General features: G+C 41.5%; 1 protein-coding gene across 2 annotated transcripts in view; it reads left to right on the forward strand.

The window, feature by feature from the left end:
- Positions 1-18,233, forward strand: part of DDHD2 (DDHD domain containing 2) — a 34,277-nt gene that overhangs the window by 5,040 nt on the left and 11,004 nt on the right. For both annotated transcript variants that reach the window (XM_060250569.1, XM_060250570.1), the window contains exons 3-11: positions 1,676-1,866; positions 7,628-7,717; positions 8,170-8,290; positions 8,707-8,796; positions 10,817-10,949; positions 12,824-13,032; positions 13,938-14,008; positions 15,925-16,047; positions 16,525-16,620. In XM_060250569.1, coding sequence (XP_060106552.1) covers positions 1,676-1,866; positions 7,628-7,717; positions 8,170-8,290; positions 8,707-8,796; positions 10,817-10,949; positions 12,824-13,032; positions 13,938-14,008; positions 15,925-16,047; positions 16,525-16,620 — 1,124 coding nt within the window. The remainder of the gene's footprint in view (positions 1-1,675; positions 1,867-7,627; positions 7,718-8,169; positions 8,291-8,706; positions 8,797-10,816; positions 10,950-12,823; positions 13,033-13,937; positions 14,009-15,924; positions 16,048-16,524; positions 16,621-18,233) is intronic.

Here is an 18,233-nt window from a genome sequence, read left to right on the forward strand (position 1 = left end):
CAGGTCTCAGCCGACTTATGGCAACCCCAGCAAGGGGCTTTCAGGTGCGAAGGAGAGAAGGTTTGTCATTGCCTTCCTCTGCAGTCTTCTTTGGTGGTTTTCCATCCAAATACTAAGCAGAGCTGACCCTTCTTAGCTTCCGAAATCTGATGAGACTCAGCTGTACCATGCCTCCTTCCCTCCTATGTGCAGAGGTGCAGAGAGGGAAATGTAGCATAGGTAACATGGAAAGATCAGGCAGATGTTTAGTGTATGATGTCTTCCTATGTGTTCATTTTGAAAACATTTTTTAATTTTCAAAGCTATTTCTGCAGGTTTTTTATAAAAAATAAAACCAAGAAATATGTAGTATTCTACACTTAATGTTGCATTCTCTGCAAATGGCTTCTCATTTTCACAGTCTGTTTTTAAGTTCATTTTAACAGATAGCATAAAGTGATAATTCTTTGTTTTGTTTGTTTGTTTATTTAGTAGGCTTATATTCTGCCCTTTCCCATAACGGGCTTAGGGTGGATCACAACATAAACTGAACAACTGTAAAAGCCTACCATTTAAATTCAAAATAATGCAATTAAATTAGCAAATCAAACAGAAGAATAAAACAAATAGGTCCATCGTCAGGCTTTAGGGGTTGGAAGTTGTTCTATTTTTTTCATTTAACGAGCTGATGTTGCTTTTAATAGCCGCTATAAAATGTTAAAAACAAAATCCTGGAAGGAAGAATTGCATGTTTGTTCTTTGCACAGTAAAACACATACAAGCAATCTTTTTCCTCTTAGATTTTTTATCCCTGTTTATACTGTCATACTGAATGTTCAGATCAAGTTGTATGGAATCTACTTGGGGCATATTCAGATAGCCCTTTGTATTACCGTATTTTTCGCACCATAAGACGCACTTTCCCCCCCAAAAAAGTGGGGGGAAAAGTGTGTGCGTCTTATTGAGCGGAGGTACCGGTACCTACCTTCTGGGGGGGGGGGGCGATCCACTGCTTCCGCCTCTGATCCCGGCGCTTCCCCCGCGCCTGCCTGGCTCCAGCTCTGACGCTTACAGCAAGCGCCAGGATCGCTCCCTCTGCCCTCCGATCCCGGCACTTGCTGTAAGCATCAGAGCTGAAGCCAGGCAGGCAGGCACAGAGGAAGCACCCGCCCCCTCCGCAAACCCAGCGCTTTGCGAGCGCCGGCTGTGGAGAGGGCAGCATGCTTCCTCTGTGCCTTTCTGCCTGGCTTCAGCTCTGACACTTACAGCAAGTGCTGGGATCGGAGGGCAGAGGGAGCGATCCTGGCGCTTGCTGTAAGCATCAGAGCTGGAGCCAGGCAGGCAGGCACGGAGGAAGCGCCTGGATCAGAGGCAGCGGATCGCCCCCCAGGAGGATGGTGCGTCCTATCGTCCGGAGCGCCTTATGGTGCGAAAAATACGTACCTTTTGAATTGTGTACTCTTGAACAATATTTGGGTGTGTAGTTATGAATTATGGGTTCTAATCCAGCCCCTTATTTCTGGATGGCTTGTGCCATCTGGTTAAATTGTTTTTTGTGTTCTGTAATCTGCCTTGAGTCTTGGTGAGTCTTGGTGAAAAGGGTGGGCTATAAATGAAGTAAATAAATAAAAAGTGTGTGGTTCTTTAATATCTAAAGTTTAGTTTCTCCTTTTATCAGACTCCTTGTGTCCTGCAGGTAAAGATAGTGAGGAGTTGGTTGTGCCAACAGAGGGGGGCAGATATGACGTGTTTTTGAAAAAGAGGCTCCGTTGTGCTGTCTACTGGGAGGAAGAAGACTCTGAAGTCAGGCGCTGCACTTGGTTTTACAAAGGAGAAAAAGACAACAAATATATTCCGTACTCTGAAAGCTTCAGTGAAAAGTTGGAGGTAATGTTGATTAAGGACACCAGTTGTGTCCCATCGTACATTTTTCTGATCTCCTTGGGAATATCCAGCTTCATAGTGTCACAGTCTGAGCAAGCTCTTAGCTACTCATCCCTTTCCAATTAAAGTTGGAAAAGGGTATTAGAGGCCCATTCAAATTTGATTTCAATTAATATCCTAACTGTTTCCTATCTAGTCCTTTCCTTCCCATGTCAATAGTGAATTTTTCTCAGTCGTAGGCATTTATGTGCAAGTCTTCTGTTGCAGTGTTTACATTTGCTTTCCTGCTAGACCTTAGACCTTTAGTTTTTTTCTAAGTGGCAGATAAGCCTTCCTACTTTATCTTGTACCTGTTTTATTCTCACAAATGGAGCCTGACTGTAAACTGAAGACATTTTATGTACAACTTGAATGGAGATGGAGAGAGAAAGAGAGTATTAATTTGGTGCATGGTGAAATAAGCTCTAATGGCTGTTGTGCTATAGCAGGGGTAGCCAGACTGCTGCTTGGGAGCCACATGTGGCTCTTTCACACATATTTTGTGGCTCTTAAAGCCCCCACTTCAAGTCAGCCGCCTTGAAGAAGGCATTTGTCTCTTTAAATCGCTTCTCCAAACCAAGCCAGCTGGCAGCTTGGAAAATGCATTTAATGTTAAAGTTGCTTTCTTTCCACCTCTCTCCCCCCATCTGTTCGCCTTCCTTCCTGTCTTGTGGCTCTCAAACATCCGATGTTCATGTCTTGCGGCTCTCAAACATCTGATGTTTATTCTATATGGCTCTTACGTTAAGCAAGTTTGGTCACCCCTGTGCTATAGAATCTCATCTTTACATATCTGTATGCCATCTCACAAATGGAATTTGTGAAGTGAACAGTACACACATGATCTCAGTCTTAAAGAATTAGTGCACAGGATAATGTGAGCCAATAATGCAAAGTTGCCTCTCAAGTAAATACTACTTGAAGGAATAATCTATATTGTAAGAATGTAAACAAAGTATGTTTTGCAGATGATGGGCCATTTGTTTGTCTCGCTCTTTTTTTAAAAAGTAGCACAATCTTTCTCTTATATGGGGGGCATTTCCAAAGAGATTTAGTAGCGATTTAATGCTGCATGATGTCCTTATTGACATTTCTGAAATTAGTGAATAGTATTCTCATGTCACATGGTGGGGATACCAGTAAACGTTCTTGGTGATTGCTCCCTCAGTGAACTGTGATGGTATTTTGGTCTTGCTGTTAGTGGGGTGGATTAGAGGAAATAGTTGGGATTTTACTGGCTGGGTGCTTTAACATTGTAGTTATAAAACTATTTTTTTTGCTGTTGAATCCTTCATTGTGTTAAATCCTTTACTGTGCTCTCCAGCAAAGGAATCATTCAGTTAAGGTCATGATTTATAATCTGATACATGTTTGCACTTCGAACTCTCTTACTTCCTAGTTATCCTGTGCTATGATCTAAACCAGTGTTTACCAAAATGGGCAATATTGCCCCCTGGAGGGCACTGGAACAATCCAGGGGGCTGGTAGTAGCCTTGGGTGCAATGGGGCGGTGAATAAAAATAAGGGGATGGTGGAAGCATAAAGGAAGAAGGTGGTAGGTGTCAAAACATCACATTTCTGGGAGGCATCCAGAATTTCTAATTTAGAGAAAAATTTCTATTAACAAAAATAGAGGGTTCTCTTTTGTTTGCTACTTAGTGCAAATTCACCTAATTAGACTAGTAATGAGGACCAGAACTCCTTCCACTTAAAATATAAGAAGAATGCAATTGTATACAAGAAAGAATAAAAAAATAGAGGTGTACATACAAACAAGAATCACAGAAACAAAAAACCTTACTAGCTATCCTAGCCAATACTCCCTACAGCTAGCAGCTTCTCAAGGTTGCTTGCAGTTTCTCTCAGCAATACAGTTCAAGTCAGGACAGTGGAAGCACTGAGGCAATTGCACAAACTTCTCTGAAGAGTTCCAACCTGCAGCTTTCTCCTCACAGTTTTCTACAGAGCATCAAACTTCTTACAGTCCTCTGGTTACCAGGTGGTTGCTTCTGTTGATTTTAGCCAACTGCAGTGCCCCAGACACAAGAGTGCCTTCGGCAGGAGCAGCACATGGGAGTAGGCAGGGTAGGTGACTGCCTAGGGCACCACCCTGCCAGGGTTGCTGCTGGTCACCCCTTTACTCCCCCTTCCTATGTGGCACGATCTCAGCAGGCAAGTTGAGAGCCCCGGGTGGTGGTGCTGCGTCACCACTTTTCTTCACAGGGCAAATGTTGCCTGTGCTTGTCCTCTAAAGAGAGCCCCATTTTACCACTGCCTGCTGCTTTCAGGTTGAAAGCGGCTGGGCGGCAGCACCTTCCCATTGCACTAGTCAGAGCTGATGCGTGCAGTGGGAAGCTACCACCTGTGTGTGTGAAGAATATCCCCCCCCTTAGGAGTGCACAGGGGGCATGCCTAGGGCGGTGGAACCCCTAGCACCAGCACTGGTCTTCTGCTCCTCTTCTTTAGTTTTGATATTTTACTAATCCACTTATATCACTGACTGGCTGTTAAAGTGCTAGAATTGTGCAACTAATCATTGGTACAAAACAACCAATTTAGCTGGGCCCATCTAGATCTTCTCCTGTCAAATACCTGTCAAACTAGATGGCCTCCTGTCAGTTGGAATTGACGGTTCACAGGTGTTTACTATTTTGCAGTTGTTTACCATTAAGAACATGGTCTCTAGGTTTACTTAAGCTGATAGCAACCCACACAAACACTTAGAACTTGAGTATTGTCATTTTCCAGGTAATGATGTAGACAAGAACTTGCACACATGGTTGATGAAATGCTCAATTTCTGGATGGGAGGCTTCTGCGACTTGTGGATGGGGCACCATGGCAGTCTAGTCTGCCCTCCCAACCCAATCCTGTAGCTTTGACACAGTCATAAAAAAACTAAGCAATGCCCAGCTGGCATTACATCAAAGAAGCCTATCTCCATAGTAGTAAAGCCTCTTCAAAGAAACTTCCGTATTCTTTCATGTCATTCCGGAAGCAGTTAAGTGTTTCCTGAATTACCTGAAGCCAGGAGCCCACTGCTGGCTGCCTGCTTCATTCATTACTTCATGTTACCCAAGCTCTGGCCTTACTTCCCATGGAGCTGACTGAGATAAACAGCTGCTGCTTCAAATACTACTCTGATCTCTGCTGATGGTAAGTAATGATTTCAAAATTAAAGAAATTGCAAAGGTGGCTATTCCTCAAACTATTCATGTGGGGGTAGGGTTCCCAAGTCTGACTCAAGAAATATCTGGAGATTTTAGGGGTAGAGCCAGGAGACCTTGAGGTGAGCCAGGAGCAAGGTTGTGACAAGCACAATTGAACTCTGAAGGGAATTCTGGCAATCACATTTAAAGTGACTCCACATTGTTTAAATGCCTTCCTTCCATTTGAAGCAATAAAGGATAGGGGCTCCTTCTTTGGGGTCTCATAGAAATGGACTTCCTGGTCTGACTGTTTTGAAACTTGGTGTTTTGAGTAGTGGCACTGGATGCTATGCTGAACATTTGGTGCATCTACCTCAAAAAACAGTCCTCCCAGAGCCCCAGATACCCATGGATCAATTCTCCATTATACCCTATTTTTATTTTATATTATCCTTTGTTATCTTAATTTTCTGTGTGTATATCTTTTCAAGTTGGAGACTGCAGGGTTACCAGTTTGTTGGAACTGAATCTATTTGAAAGAGAAGGGGATGAGCAAGACTGAGAAGTTGGACTTAACTGACCACAAAGTTTTGCAAGCCAGAACTAATTGGTGCATTGAACTCAGACTGCCTGTTGCTTTTCCCGTTTACTGCTACATGCATATTTTATCTTCATTGGTTTTGTTGCATTGTTCTTTATGAGGGAAGTGATGCATTGTATACTATATTTCAGTTGCTGTTACCTGCCCTGAGTCTGTTTGCATTTAGGGTGGGATAATAATTATAAATCCATTATCAAGGACAGAATGAGTAGGCACATTGATGAACACAAGTTATTGAGGAAGACTCAGCATGGGTTCTGTAAGGGAAGATCTTGCCTCACTAACCTGTTAAGGTTCTTTGAGGGGGTGAACAAGCATGTGGACAAAGGGGACCCAATAGATGTTGTTTACCTTGACTTCCAGAAAGCTTTTGATAAAGTTCCTCATCAAAGGCTCCTTAGTAAGCTCAAGAGTCATGGAGTAAAAGAACAGGTCCTCTTGTGGATCAAAAACTGGCTAAGGAAGCAGAGAGTGAGTATAAATGGGCAGTCTTTGCAGTGGAAGATGGTAAGCAGTGGGGTGCTGCAGGGCTCAGTACTGGGTCCCATGCTCTTTAACTTGGTCATTAATGATCTGGAGTTGGGAGTAAACAGGGAAGTGGCCAAGTTTGCAGATGACACTAAATTGTTCAGGGTGATAAGAACCAGAGAGGATTGTGAGGCACTCCAAAGGGATCTGTTGAGGCTGGGTGAGTGGGCGTCAACGTGGCAGATGAGGTTCATTGTGGCCAAGTGCAAAGTAATGCACATTGGGGCCAAGAATCCCAGCTACAAATACAAGTTGGTGGGTTGTGAACTGGCAGAGACTGACCAAAAGAGAGATCTTGGGGTCATGGTAGATAACTCACTGAAAATGTCAAGACATTGTGCGATTGCAATAAAAAAAAACCAACGCCATGTTGGGAATTATTAGGAAGGGAATTGAAAACAAATCAGCCAGTATCATAATGCCCCTGTATAAATCGATGGTGCTGTCTCATTTGGAGTACAGTGTGCAATTCTAGAATGATTAAAGGCTTGGAACACTTTCCCTATGAAGAAAGGTTAAAACGCTTGAGGCTCTTTAGCTTGGAGAAATGTCGACTGCGGGGTGACATGATAGAGGTTTACAAGAAGTCCTTTTCTCCCTTTCTCACAATACAAGAACTTGTGGGCATTCAATTAAATTGCTGAGCAGTCAGGTTAAAACAGATAAAAGGAAGTACTTCTTCACCCAAAGGGTGATTAACATGTGGAATTTACTGCCACAGGAGGTGGTGACAGCTACAAGCATAGCCAATTTCAAGAGGGGATTGGAAAAAATATGGAGCAGAGGTCCATCAGTGGCTATTAGCCACAGTATGTGTGTGTGTGTATGTGTGTATATATATATATTGGCCATCGTGTCATACAGAGTGTTTGTCTGGATGGGCCATTGGCCTGATCCAATATGGCTTCTCTTATGTTCTTATAAAGAAATTTCAAAAATTCTCTGTGTATGTAAATATTACTATGATTGATTTTATAAAATAATTTTAGAATTTCAAGCTTCAAAGTGTCTTCTTTACAACATCTTTGTTTATCCTGTGTACAAATATGTCACTGCATCTTTTAGTCCATTTCTTGAAGGTAGATTTCCGTGGGGGTGCTGAGTAATTTCTTTTCTGAAAAGGGGGCATTAGGCTAAATAAGTTTGGGAACCTCTGACCTAAACTAACAGTTCCCAACCTTTTAGAGTATACAGGCGACTTTTTAACATCAAAAAATCTTGCAGATCCCCACATAATAGTAGTTGTACTATGACTTTCTATTAATTGACATATAATGACAAAAAGATAAAACAGACAATGCTTAGGATATATATTTCTTTGTATACCCCTCACGATAATTCCTGCCCCCTCAGGGGTCCCCGGCCTCCGGTTTGGGAACCACTTGCCTAAATAATGAAGGCCTCTCTGAAATATGTTTGGCTTGATAAAGAATTTGTTTCTTCCTTAGGAAACATATATGATCTGTGTCACACTAGATGAGTGGAAGAGGAAACTAGAGTCACCTTCTAGAGAAATCATAATATTGCATAACCCAAAGGTAAGTGGCTTTCTCATACTGAGAAGTTTCTTCTTAAATAAATTTTCAAGTATTACAAGCAGTTCTCAGACTATTACTTTAGCTTTTTTACTGTATTTTAGTATCTTGGAAACATCTATAAAAAGTGTCTCTGCTTCTTCACTAGTACATTTTAGAAACTTGATTGTGTGTGTTGTGTTTAGGCTTGTTATAGCCTTTCAAATACACTCCAGTTTTTAGTATATGTTGGTACAGAAAGATTCCTGGATCGCTTCCATGGAAAATAATAAAAGTACATCTTACAATAGAATTAATTGGAATGGGGTGAAGGTTGCTACCATCAGTACATGTTTTTGTATTCAGATTTTCTTAGGCTCATCTCTTTGTGATGGAGGCCTTTGAATGTGATTATTTATGCTTGCTTGCTATACTACTCCACTTCTAACCTGATTTCTTTTGATGGTTCTTTCAAGCTGATGGTACATTACCATCCAGTAGCAGTCTCCGATGACTGGGGTGCAAGTCCCACAGAGCAAGGCCGACCAAGAACAGTGAAGAGAGGAGTGGAAAATATCTGTGTTGAAATCCCTAGTGGTAACTGAATGTTTTCTTCTCAGTTTGTTTGGTTTTCAGCTTTCTTTACTTTGATGTGATTTTATCCAAGGCATTTTGATTGAAATGGGTTAAGTAAAGGGCTGCAAGGAATCTTTTTAAACAAGTTATTTTAGATTTTAAGACAGAACAAAATTTTGAATGATGTCTGCTCAAAATTAAGAGGGTGCAGATAATGTAATTAGCTATCTCTGTAATAACTTTTCTGTTATTTATTTTTAAATCCCCATAGTGATTTACAGTAAGGTATTCAAAATTATCAAGATTTCATTTATAAAACGCTATTATTGCTAGTTTGGACCAGTATTTTCTGTGAGCCATAGTTTTGAAAAATACCGCACTCATTTGCAAAAGTCTTAGCTACATGCACTATGTAAATTGTCTTATGTTTGTTTCAGGAGAGCCTCTGCAAATAGATCATTTGGTTTTTGTTGTGCATGGAATTGGACCAGCCTGCGATATACGGTTCCGTAGCCTTATTCAGTGTGGTAAGTGGAAGAGAAGATGCTTGTTCCATCCCCCAAGAAGTCAGATGTATTTGTAGGCAGTTAGAACTTTTCGGTCTTGCTTTATGATGCAGTGGACCCATACAGTAGCTTGTGAGACTAAAAAGAAGAAAACTCAGTACAAAAATAGAAACAGCTCTAAAGCAATACACACCTTCTGAATGCCAGACAAATACAAGATTCTAATTCAATTATTCTAATCCCAGAAGTCCAAAGATGGATGGTAGATGTGCTCTGTAATGCAACAGCTTTAAGCAAATACCTTAAGACAAATAGGCAGAGAGCCAGCCACAGGCCTTCCAGGGTAGGGAATTCTATAAATTTGGTAAAAAACAGAACTTGATAGGAGTCCAGTTGCTTCAGCATCAGAGTAATATACTTAGAACAGCTTGCCCTTCATAGTGACCTTGTACCTGCATTCTTATATATGTGCCTGTTGTCCAGGCAAAAGTACTGTTGTGTTATACGTTTATTTTAATCCATATCCTTACAAACTGTAATTTCTCATCTAGAAGCAATAAGAGAATGAGTTATTTGGCAGTCTGATAATGCTTGAGCATTTGCCAGCAGTAGAAATTGCATATGAGGATTTTGTCAATATTTTACACAGCTACTCATACAGATATTTCTTACAGGAAACTGAAGATTGTGTTAAAAGTGACTAGGTATTTTCAGTGTACTTTTTAAAGGGGTAGCATCTCTTGCGCAGCATAGCTTTGAATATTGCAGATCTTAGAATTAGAAAGAATTGAAACACTTTAGAAAAGGCGAATGTACACTTACAGCAGGTATCACATATCAGGGGACTTACTGTACTGAAGTACTGTGATTTAAATGTTACGTAAATCCTTCATGTTCCTGATTCGGTAAAATGGATGCTAATGTCCTACATGGGAAGTTTCGAGAAGAACTGGAGTGCTGTTCCTTTTGAAGACCAACTTCCTTAGCTATTTTCACTACAGCTCTCATCTATGGTATGTTGTTGTCTTTGCTGTCAAGTCACAGCTGACTTATGGTGACCCCCATAGTGTTTTCAAGGTGAGAGGCATTGAGCGGTGGTTTGCCACTGCCTGCCTCCATGTCATGACCTGGTGTTCCTTGGAAGTATCCATCCAAATACTAGCCAGGGCTTGACCCTGCTTAGCGTCTGAGATCTGATGAGATTGGGCTATCCAGGTCAGATATTATCCACAGTATTGATGTATAGGATTACTTTCCGCTCTGGACCAATGCATTTCAAAAGCCCAGCTGTCTTTAAAAGTTGTGGTGGAACTTTTTGGTTTTAGATGGTCTAATCCTCATTGTTCATTATCACCTAATGCTGCTCCATATAAGTTGCAGTTTCAAATGCAGTAGTGCTTGTTTTTATGTATAGAATTGTTTCTCAGAAGTTTGCCAATGTTTGATTTCCAGTTCATCTCCTTTCCTGCATAAATTTGGTAGGAATATTCTAGCAGTTTTCTAATAGCAATAGTCTAACACAGTGGTGGCCAAATTTGCTTAACGTAAGAGGCACGTAGAATAAACATCAGATATTTGAGAGCTGCAAGACAGGAAGGAAGAAAGGCAGATGAGGGAGAGGGAAGGAGAGATGCACACAAAGCAACTTTAAATGCATTATCTAAGCTGCTGACTGCCTCGGCGTGGAGAAGACATTTTAAGAGACACATATATTCTCCAAGGTGGCTGATGGGCGGGGGGGCTGCAAGAGCAACTCAATATGTGTGAAAGAGCCACAGTTTGGCCACCCCTGGTCTAACATAATGACTTCCAAATAGTGGGTCTTGAGTACCTTGTGAACTGATCTGCATCTTTTGGCTGCATTTGTGAGAACTGCAAAGGCTTCAGATTCAAGAAGTGGGATGAATACAATGAGTTGCAGGTGGTGACCACTGCTGTTTGCACCCATGAATTGGGTATGGAGTTGAGTGTGCAAGTTGAACAAGCTTTAATTATTCAGTGTGTGGTGGCTGCTTCACTCAAGCTTGAAATTGTTTTCCAGTTGATGACTTCCGCAATGTTTCCTTGAGCATGCTGCAAGCACACTTCAAGAAAGCTCAGGAGGAAAACCAAATTGGCCGAGTTGAATTCCTTCCAGTGAACTGGCACAGTACTTTACATACTGGCGTGGATGTGTAAGTAAATCCTGCAGTTTTTCTAGCAAACCTACCTGTGACTGCATGCTGACAGACATATTGTGGTTAACCTTCTGTTGTTTCATAGAATGGCAGATCTGTGCTTTCTGTCAGGACGCTATGGACATAGTGCAGCAAACATACATATGAAACTGCCTTATACCAAATCAAACTTCTTGTCCATCAGGGTCAGCACTGTTTATTCATACTGGCAGTAGTGGTGCAAGATCTCAGGCATGGGTCTTTCGTATCACCTATTACCTGTTCCTTGTCACTGGAGATGCCTAGGCTTGAACCTGGTATCTTCTGTGTGCGAAGCAGATGCTCTACCCCATGTGCTGTGGATCCTTTGTGTACCCTGACTCCATGCAGCATATTTGACAAAGATGCTTTAAACATATGTGGGATTCCTGCTTGTCCATTCTTCCTTTATTCTTTTCCCATGGCAACTTGTTCTCCCACCCTCTGCTTTCTCACTTAGAATAATAGAATCATAGAACTGTAGGAGGGCTTCAAGTGTCCCTGCCCCACTGATGGACCTTCTGATGGCACCTGGAGTTTTTTGGCCACTGTGTGACACAGAGTGTTGGACTGGATGGACCATTGGCTTGATCCAACATGGTTTCTCTTATGTTCTTAAAGCCATACAGGCCTTCTAGTCCAACTCCCTGCTCAATGCAGGATAAGCCTAAAGCATCCTTGAAGGCTGCTAGTGAGGGAGCGCCTACTTCCCACTCCATCTCTTATTGTCAAGACAGATGACCTTCCCAGTCAGGGCTAGATTAACAATTAGGCCAAGTAGGTACTGGCCTATGGGCCCCCATGTCTCTAGGGGCCCTGGGCTGCCTCCCCCACCCCCAGTTTCCCCCCTGCTTGCAGTCCTCCCAGCCTGCATGCACAGCCAGCAACTGAACCACTCTTTGCCCAACTTGTCTGGTGCAGCTGCTGCTGGCATCGTCGCCAAGTTTGCCTCTCTCAGCCTCTCCCCTGCAGCTTAGTCAAAGGGGCTTTTAAGAAGGTGCCTGCAGGCTGCAGCAGGGATCATGAGTAGCAGGGCAGGCACTCCGACTCTGAAATAATTTGTGAGGGGCCCCCTGAGATTTTGACTGCCTAGAGACCTCCGCGGGGTTTAATCCGGCACGGTTCCCAGTGCATCATTTTCCCAACCTAAATGGCTGCAGGGAAGCTAGTATTACATGTAATGTCAGTTTCCCCAGTTCTGTGGGGCAATTTTGGGTTGGGAAAATGGGGATGAGGCATAAGTCCCTTTTCTCCATGGTCCCAGTCGAATTGGACTCCTATGCACCTGAGAATTAAGTACTGAGCGTTGAACTCCCAGTGGACATCTGGTAGAAAGTAGACTTGATAACATGTGAACTGGCCTTCATCATCCCATTCTCAACTCTCTCAGCAAAATCACTTAATATATCTGGATCTGATGTTGAGTACTTAGGGATTCATAATGGCATTCTACTCACATTGAATGGGAAATACATTATGGATGCAGTGTGGCCTATATGGTAGCCAATGTATTAAATATTTTTAGGTCATGTTAATCTGAATCCTATGCATGTTTACTTGAAAGGCCACTAAACTCAATGGGACTAATTTATACTTCTTGAAATAGAGTATTTATTTATTTTCCATAGGTTTATAGGCTGCCCTTTCCCATAGTGGGAGTACAGCATTTGTATCTGCCTGTAGTGTCAGGCACATTTGTATTTATCCTGCTGCCTTGGAGGAAGCTTCTCTGCGATGAAATAAAGCTTCTGTGGGACAATTTGAGAATTGGAATCCTGACTGGAAATGAAAGCTGCAAAAAGGAGTTCTTAAATGCTTTCCCCTCTAAATGCCCTTCTCTGTTTTGATTTCAGAGACTTGGAAAGAATCACCTTGCCAAGCATCAACCGCCTGCGTCATTTTATCAATGACACAATCCTGGATGTTTTCTTCTATAATAGCACCACCTACTGTCAGACCATTGTAGACACAGTTGCTTCCGAAATGAATCGGCTCTATCTGCTCTTCTTGAAAAGGAACCCTGACTTTAAAGGGGGAGTTTCAATAGCAGGGCACAGTTTAGGTATAAGTCTCTCATTTTCTTCAATACATGTACAAACAAGCGGGCTTGCATGCATGTTGAATGCTCCATTTCTTCTTGCAAATGAACCCTAACCTTAAAGGGGGAGTTTCAATAGCAGGTCACAGTTCAGATATAAATCTCTCTGTTTCCTCAGTACATGTACAAACACGTGAACTTGCATGCGTGTTGAATGCTTCATTTTATTTGGGTTTGGGGTCATTATTCTGAGATGTGGTGGAACAGTGTGGGCTTGACAGATTAAAGCTGAATCATCATCCTTCTTTTCTCCCTTCCTTTAAAATTTTAATTAAATATGAAGATTTGCAAGGCCTCCTGAGACCTGCTATCCTGTAGTCTCTTTGTCTAAAGCTTCAGCAGGAAGCTACTATTCAAGTTAAGAATATGTTTTGTGGTTATTGTGGCTAAGTATCAAGAGATCTAAACATACCAGCTAGGGATACTGACTGTGTTAAAGTTTTTGTTCTTTTGAATTATAATCTGTGGCTTCAGAATTCTGTGCTGCAATCTGCCCCCAAATCTACAACCCCAAGCCCTTGTGTTCCATGCGCATGGAGATAACTAAAATTTGCATCTGCTTGCTTAACATTTTAGCTGTAAACTTCCATTCTAGTCAACATCCTCAGACTTTGACTTTTGAATGCATTTTTTCCATGGCTTTAGGATCTTTGCTATTGTAAAAAATCAGACTGCAGCCATAGCTTTGTGTTGTTTTTAAGAGTTTTGTTTGTTTCTGAAATCTAAAACTTCTCTGAAGCAAAAAGGTCTAAAATTGTCATCTCATAATTTAAAACAAATTAGAAAAGGGAGGAGAAGAAGCTTGCCAGACAGTTCTGGCCTCTCTGAGACTGACATCCCGCTAACAATTTTGTGTTTTTTTTTTTAAGGATCGCTTATACTGTTTGATCTTCTCACTAATCAAAAATGCACCACAGAGAGAGAAGAAGATAATAACAAGGTATGTTTGTGCATGTAGAAACAGCTTCTGGATTTAAAACATCATTTTTATGTTGTTAGAACTGGAGGCTAATTTTAGAAAAGGCAATAGAGTCTGCTTAAAAATCCAATTGGATAATGTTACCTACCAATCAGAGGGTTGATATTGTTCTCTCTAAGAGCTCTGTCTCTGTAGGTGCCAAAAGGTCTGGATGTCATGTCATGTCCTTGACAGCCTTTTTCCTTCTATTCTAGACAGCTGCTGAGTTGCCAAACTCAGGGGGTTTTAAAAGTGGATTTAAAAATGTGACATTTTCCTACGTTACAAGCAATGTCCCCTCTAAGCTGCAGAGTCTTGTGAGCAAAAATTCTACATTGTGAGCTACTGGTATTAAAGTTGTGAGCTGCTGGCATTAAAATTGTGAACTGCTGCAGAAATTATTGTGTTCTGGGGCCATTTTTCCTGAGCTATGACAAAAATGTGAGAGCTGGAGGCTAAAAATCTGTGAACTAGCTCACACTAACTCAGCTTAGAGGAAACACTGGTTACAAGTATATGTCTAAATTATGTGATTTTTTAAAAACTGTTAAGGTAGTTGTTGTAGAATCAAATATGGTGATTGTGGATTCAGGAGAATGAAGCTGTGTATCTGTTCTGTGTTAAAGCATGTTTGTTGTTTGGTGAAAATGAACTGGCACAATAAGTTTGTGCTGTTATTTAATGTAGAACTGGAATCTGTTTCTTCCTTGACTTTCCCATTTAGATGCTTCATTGCTGCATTGTCCCACATTCTGCTCCCCATTTTGGAGTCTAGACAATTAAGCAATATGACATAGAGAGAAATTAATGGGTCCATCCAAAAGATGAGTTCCAAGTCTGAAATTACGTACATGGATGTAAATTGATTGTGATGTGCTTATTTCCATCTATTTTTTTGCTATTTTTTTTAATCTAGCATTATACATCTTCTGCATCATGCTGCCTAAATGTATATAGTGAAGAAGTAAGGAACGCATAGGAACAACTGAAGTAAAGAAAATAAACTGTGCAAGCCAATATTCAAATTGTTAAATTATACACACTCATCATAGAAAGTAATATAATATACAATAGAATTCACACCATGCAATCAATAAGATTTACACAGAATTCATAAATGTCCAGCACTCAACATAAATCACCGTGTAGATAAATAACTTTCCTCCAGGTGTTTTTTTTTTAGTTCAAAAATCCAGTCCAAATATTGTATCCATAACCTGGTAGGAAATCCACTTCAGTAGCTCTTGTAAGAAATAAATCCAGGTCGCTTAGAATTCAATGTAGCAGTGTTCTTCCATACTTTGCCAAAGCAGCCTGACACCTCTGCCAGCTTGTGACAGTGTTTCACATTCACAGCTTCTTCAGGGATTATCCCTTAACAAACTATAACCAACTCACAAACCTCTCCTCAGCTCAAAATACACAATCCTTATTCGGCACATGCTCACTTTTAAGTGCATATATACAAGGATTTTTAGTGTATATATACAGATAAACTTCCTGACAGAAGCAGAATTTTCTATTGTGAATCAAGGTCTTCTCCCTTTCTAGCTCCAACTCCAGTAGGGATTCTTATCCTGTCTCCCATTCTTCAGGCAGTCATTTGAGCAATTCTCTTTTTTTAAAAAATTAAATGTTGTTCTGGAGGGAGCTGCGTTTTGATTGTCACGAAAGCCAGTCAATCAACAGTGTACCTACCAGCCAGGCAGCTAAGTGCTGGTAACAGGTAGAACTGGTTACCCCTAAACAGTTAAGATGGGAAGACTATGTCTGCTTCAAGAAGGCAGAATGTTGATCAGTAGCTTCTGTCTGTATGCAGCCTAAGTGTCCATTAGATCCAGAAACTCACAAATTGTGTTAGAAAAGTACTGCTGAAGAACTGTTGACTGTTTCCACAGGGATCCTGCACGTCAGCATCCAGTGAAGAAGGCTCTGAGTCAGTAAAGGACATCTTGAAGGAACTTGAGCTTTTTGAATATTATTCTGTGTTTGAGAGGGAGCATGTGGATAGAGAAGCACTGGTAAATTGATGTGACATGATGTCTTGCTTTGTTCCTTCATCATGGAAGTTGCTTCTTTGAGATATATTTGGTGGTGTAGGAATAAGGGGGACCAGATCTGTGTCTTTTGAAATATGTACTTGACTTCTCTAGGCATATGCAAAAGAGAACCTGAATGTGAATTAGTGGGTGCTCTTCTCTACTTGTAGCAGCAGTAATTCCCTGTCTTTTTGTGTACTATGGGCCTGACAGTGGTACATTTCTGCATGGGCTTTACTGGTTGTGGTGGGATAATTTTTGCATAAGAGTCTCATGAACCTGGGCTTTCAATGTTTTGCAAAAACTCAGCAGTCCCTTAGAATTAGTGGCACAAGCAATCAGCCACCCCGTATTCTTGTCAAGTGATAGTAGCAAAGCAGAAGCTGGGGTATCCCTTATTCCTTTGGATTGCTATTTATAACAAAGCTGGAACTTATATACAAAGTTTTTATTGTGCAGGCTTTGTGTACAGAAAAAGAACTTAAAGAGATGGGAATTCCTTTGGGACCTAGAATGAAAATCCTGCACTACTTAAGGAACAAATGCAGCAACCAGGTATGCTTTTTCTAATGACTGAAGTACTTTCAGTTCTACTTTCAGGGTCAGAATAATGCATGCATGTTTTGAATTTCTTTTACCAAACCTGGTGATACTGCTAAATGGAGTATTCAGCCCTCTGTGCTTCTACTTTATTTTCTTTATCTAGAATAACAGGCAACCTTCACTGGCTTGGACTGCTGCCTTCAGGAATGGTGTTTCTTCCCACAATATACTTCCTCTACTAAAAACAGGATATGGATTGCACCCCCATTTTATCAGTAGAAGAGAACTGAGTGCTGTTGCTAAAACATGACTTGTGTTTCATGACCATGTTGGCAGTCTTGTATTTCTCCTTGCCTGAAAAGGTGGCTCTTGTATCCTGGACATAGACATGTCCCCCCTCAAAAAAAAATACAAACCTATGCTTAAAACCTATTTTGTTTTTTATTTAATCTTTGGCAGGGCAATAGAGCTTGGATCCTATGCAGTGTGAGTGGAGCTGTGCTGTATAAGCACATAAGCAGTGACTTTCCTGCCTCCCCCCTCCTGCTTCCATCTTCTCAATCCACTGAAATTGTGTCCTGTTGGGTCAGTTGACTGACAGGAACATCCTAGAGGCTGCAGTGGGTGTGGGGGAATGAATGTATATCACCCTTTCCCCTGTTCTGCAAGCAGAAGTGCTTCCCGAAAGTGGAAAGGGTGTCTAGGATCTGAATCTTTTGCATGCTTTTTTAAAAGAGTATTTGCAAGGGGAAGTGAGGAGGAGGAGAAGAAGAAATATCCATTATCTTCTGTACTGGGAGAGCTTGAGGGTGTCTGCTGGTGGTGCTGGATTTATTATTATGCAATATTAGCAGTGTTCTTTTATGAACTGGGCTGCTTTTTGACCCTAATGGGAGGCAAGGTGTGTAAATCATACACAAGTATATGTTGTGAAGCTCTCCTAGTGTTTCCTCTTCCTCCCCCAGATGAAGAGCAGCTTTTGGGAGGCTGTGATTTTAAGCAGGGTGGAGATAGGAGAAAAGAGTGTTCACCTCCCTCCCTCCCTCCCTCCCTCCCTTCCTTCCTTCCTTCCTTCCTTCCTTCCTTCCTTCCTTCCTTAAGAACATAAGAACATAAGAGAAGCCATGTTGGATCAGGCCAACGGCCCATCAAGTCCAACACTCTGTGTCACACAGTGGCAAAAAATGTTATATACACACATACACTGTGGCTAATAGCCACTGATGGACCTGTGCTCCATACACTGTGGCTAATAGCCACTGATGGACCTGTGCTCCATACACTGTGGCTAATAGCCACTGATGGACCTGTGCTCCATATTTTTATCTAAACCCCTCTTGAAGGTGGCTATACTTGTGGCCGCCACCACCTCCTGTGGCAGTGAATTCCACATGTTAATCACCCTTTGGGTGAAGAAGTACTTCCTTTTATCCGTCTTAACCTGTCTGCTCAGCAATTTCATCGAATGCCCACGAGTTCTTGTATTGTGAGAAAGGGAGAAAAGTACTTCTTTCTCTACTTTCTCCATTCCATGCATTATCTTGTAAACCTCTATCATGTCACCCCGCAGTCGACGTTTCTCCAAGCTAAAGAGTCCCAAGCGTTTCAACCTTTCTTCATAGGGA

Source organism: Heteronotia binoei, chromosome 12 (assembly GCF_032191835.1).
Source record: "Heteronotia binoei isolate CCM8104 ecotype False Entrance Well chromosome 12, APGP_CSIRO_Hbin_v1, whole genome shotgun sequence".
Taxonomy (NCBI): Eukaryota; Metazoa; Chordata; class Lepidosauria; order Squamata; family Gekkonidae; genus Heteronotia; species Heteronotia binoei.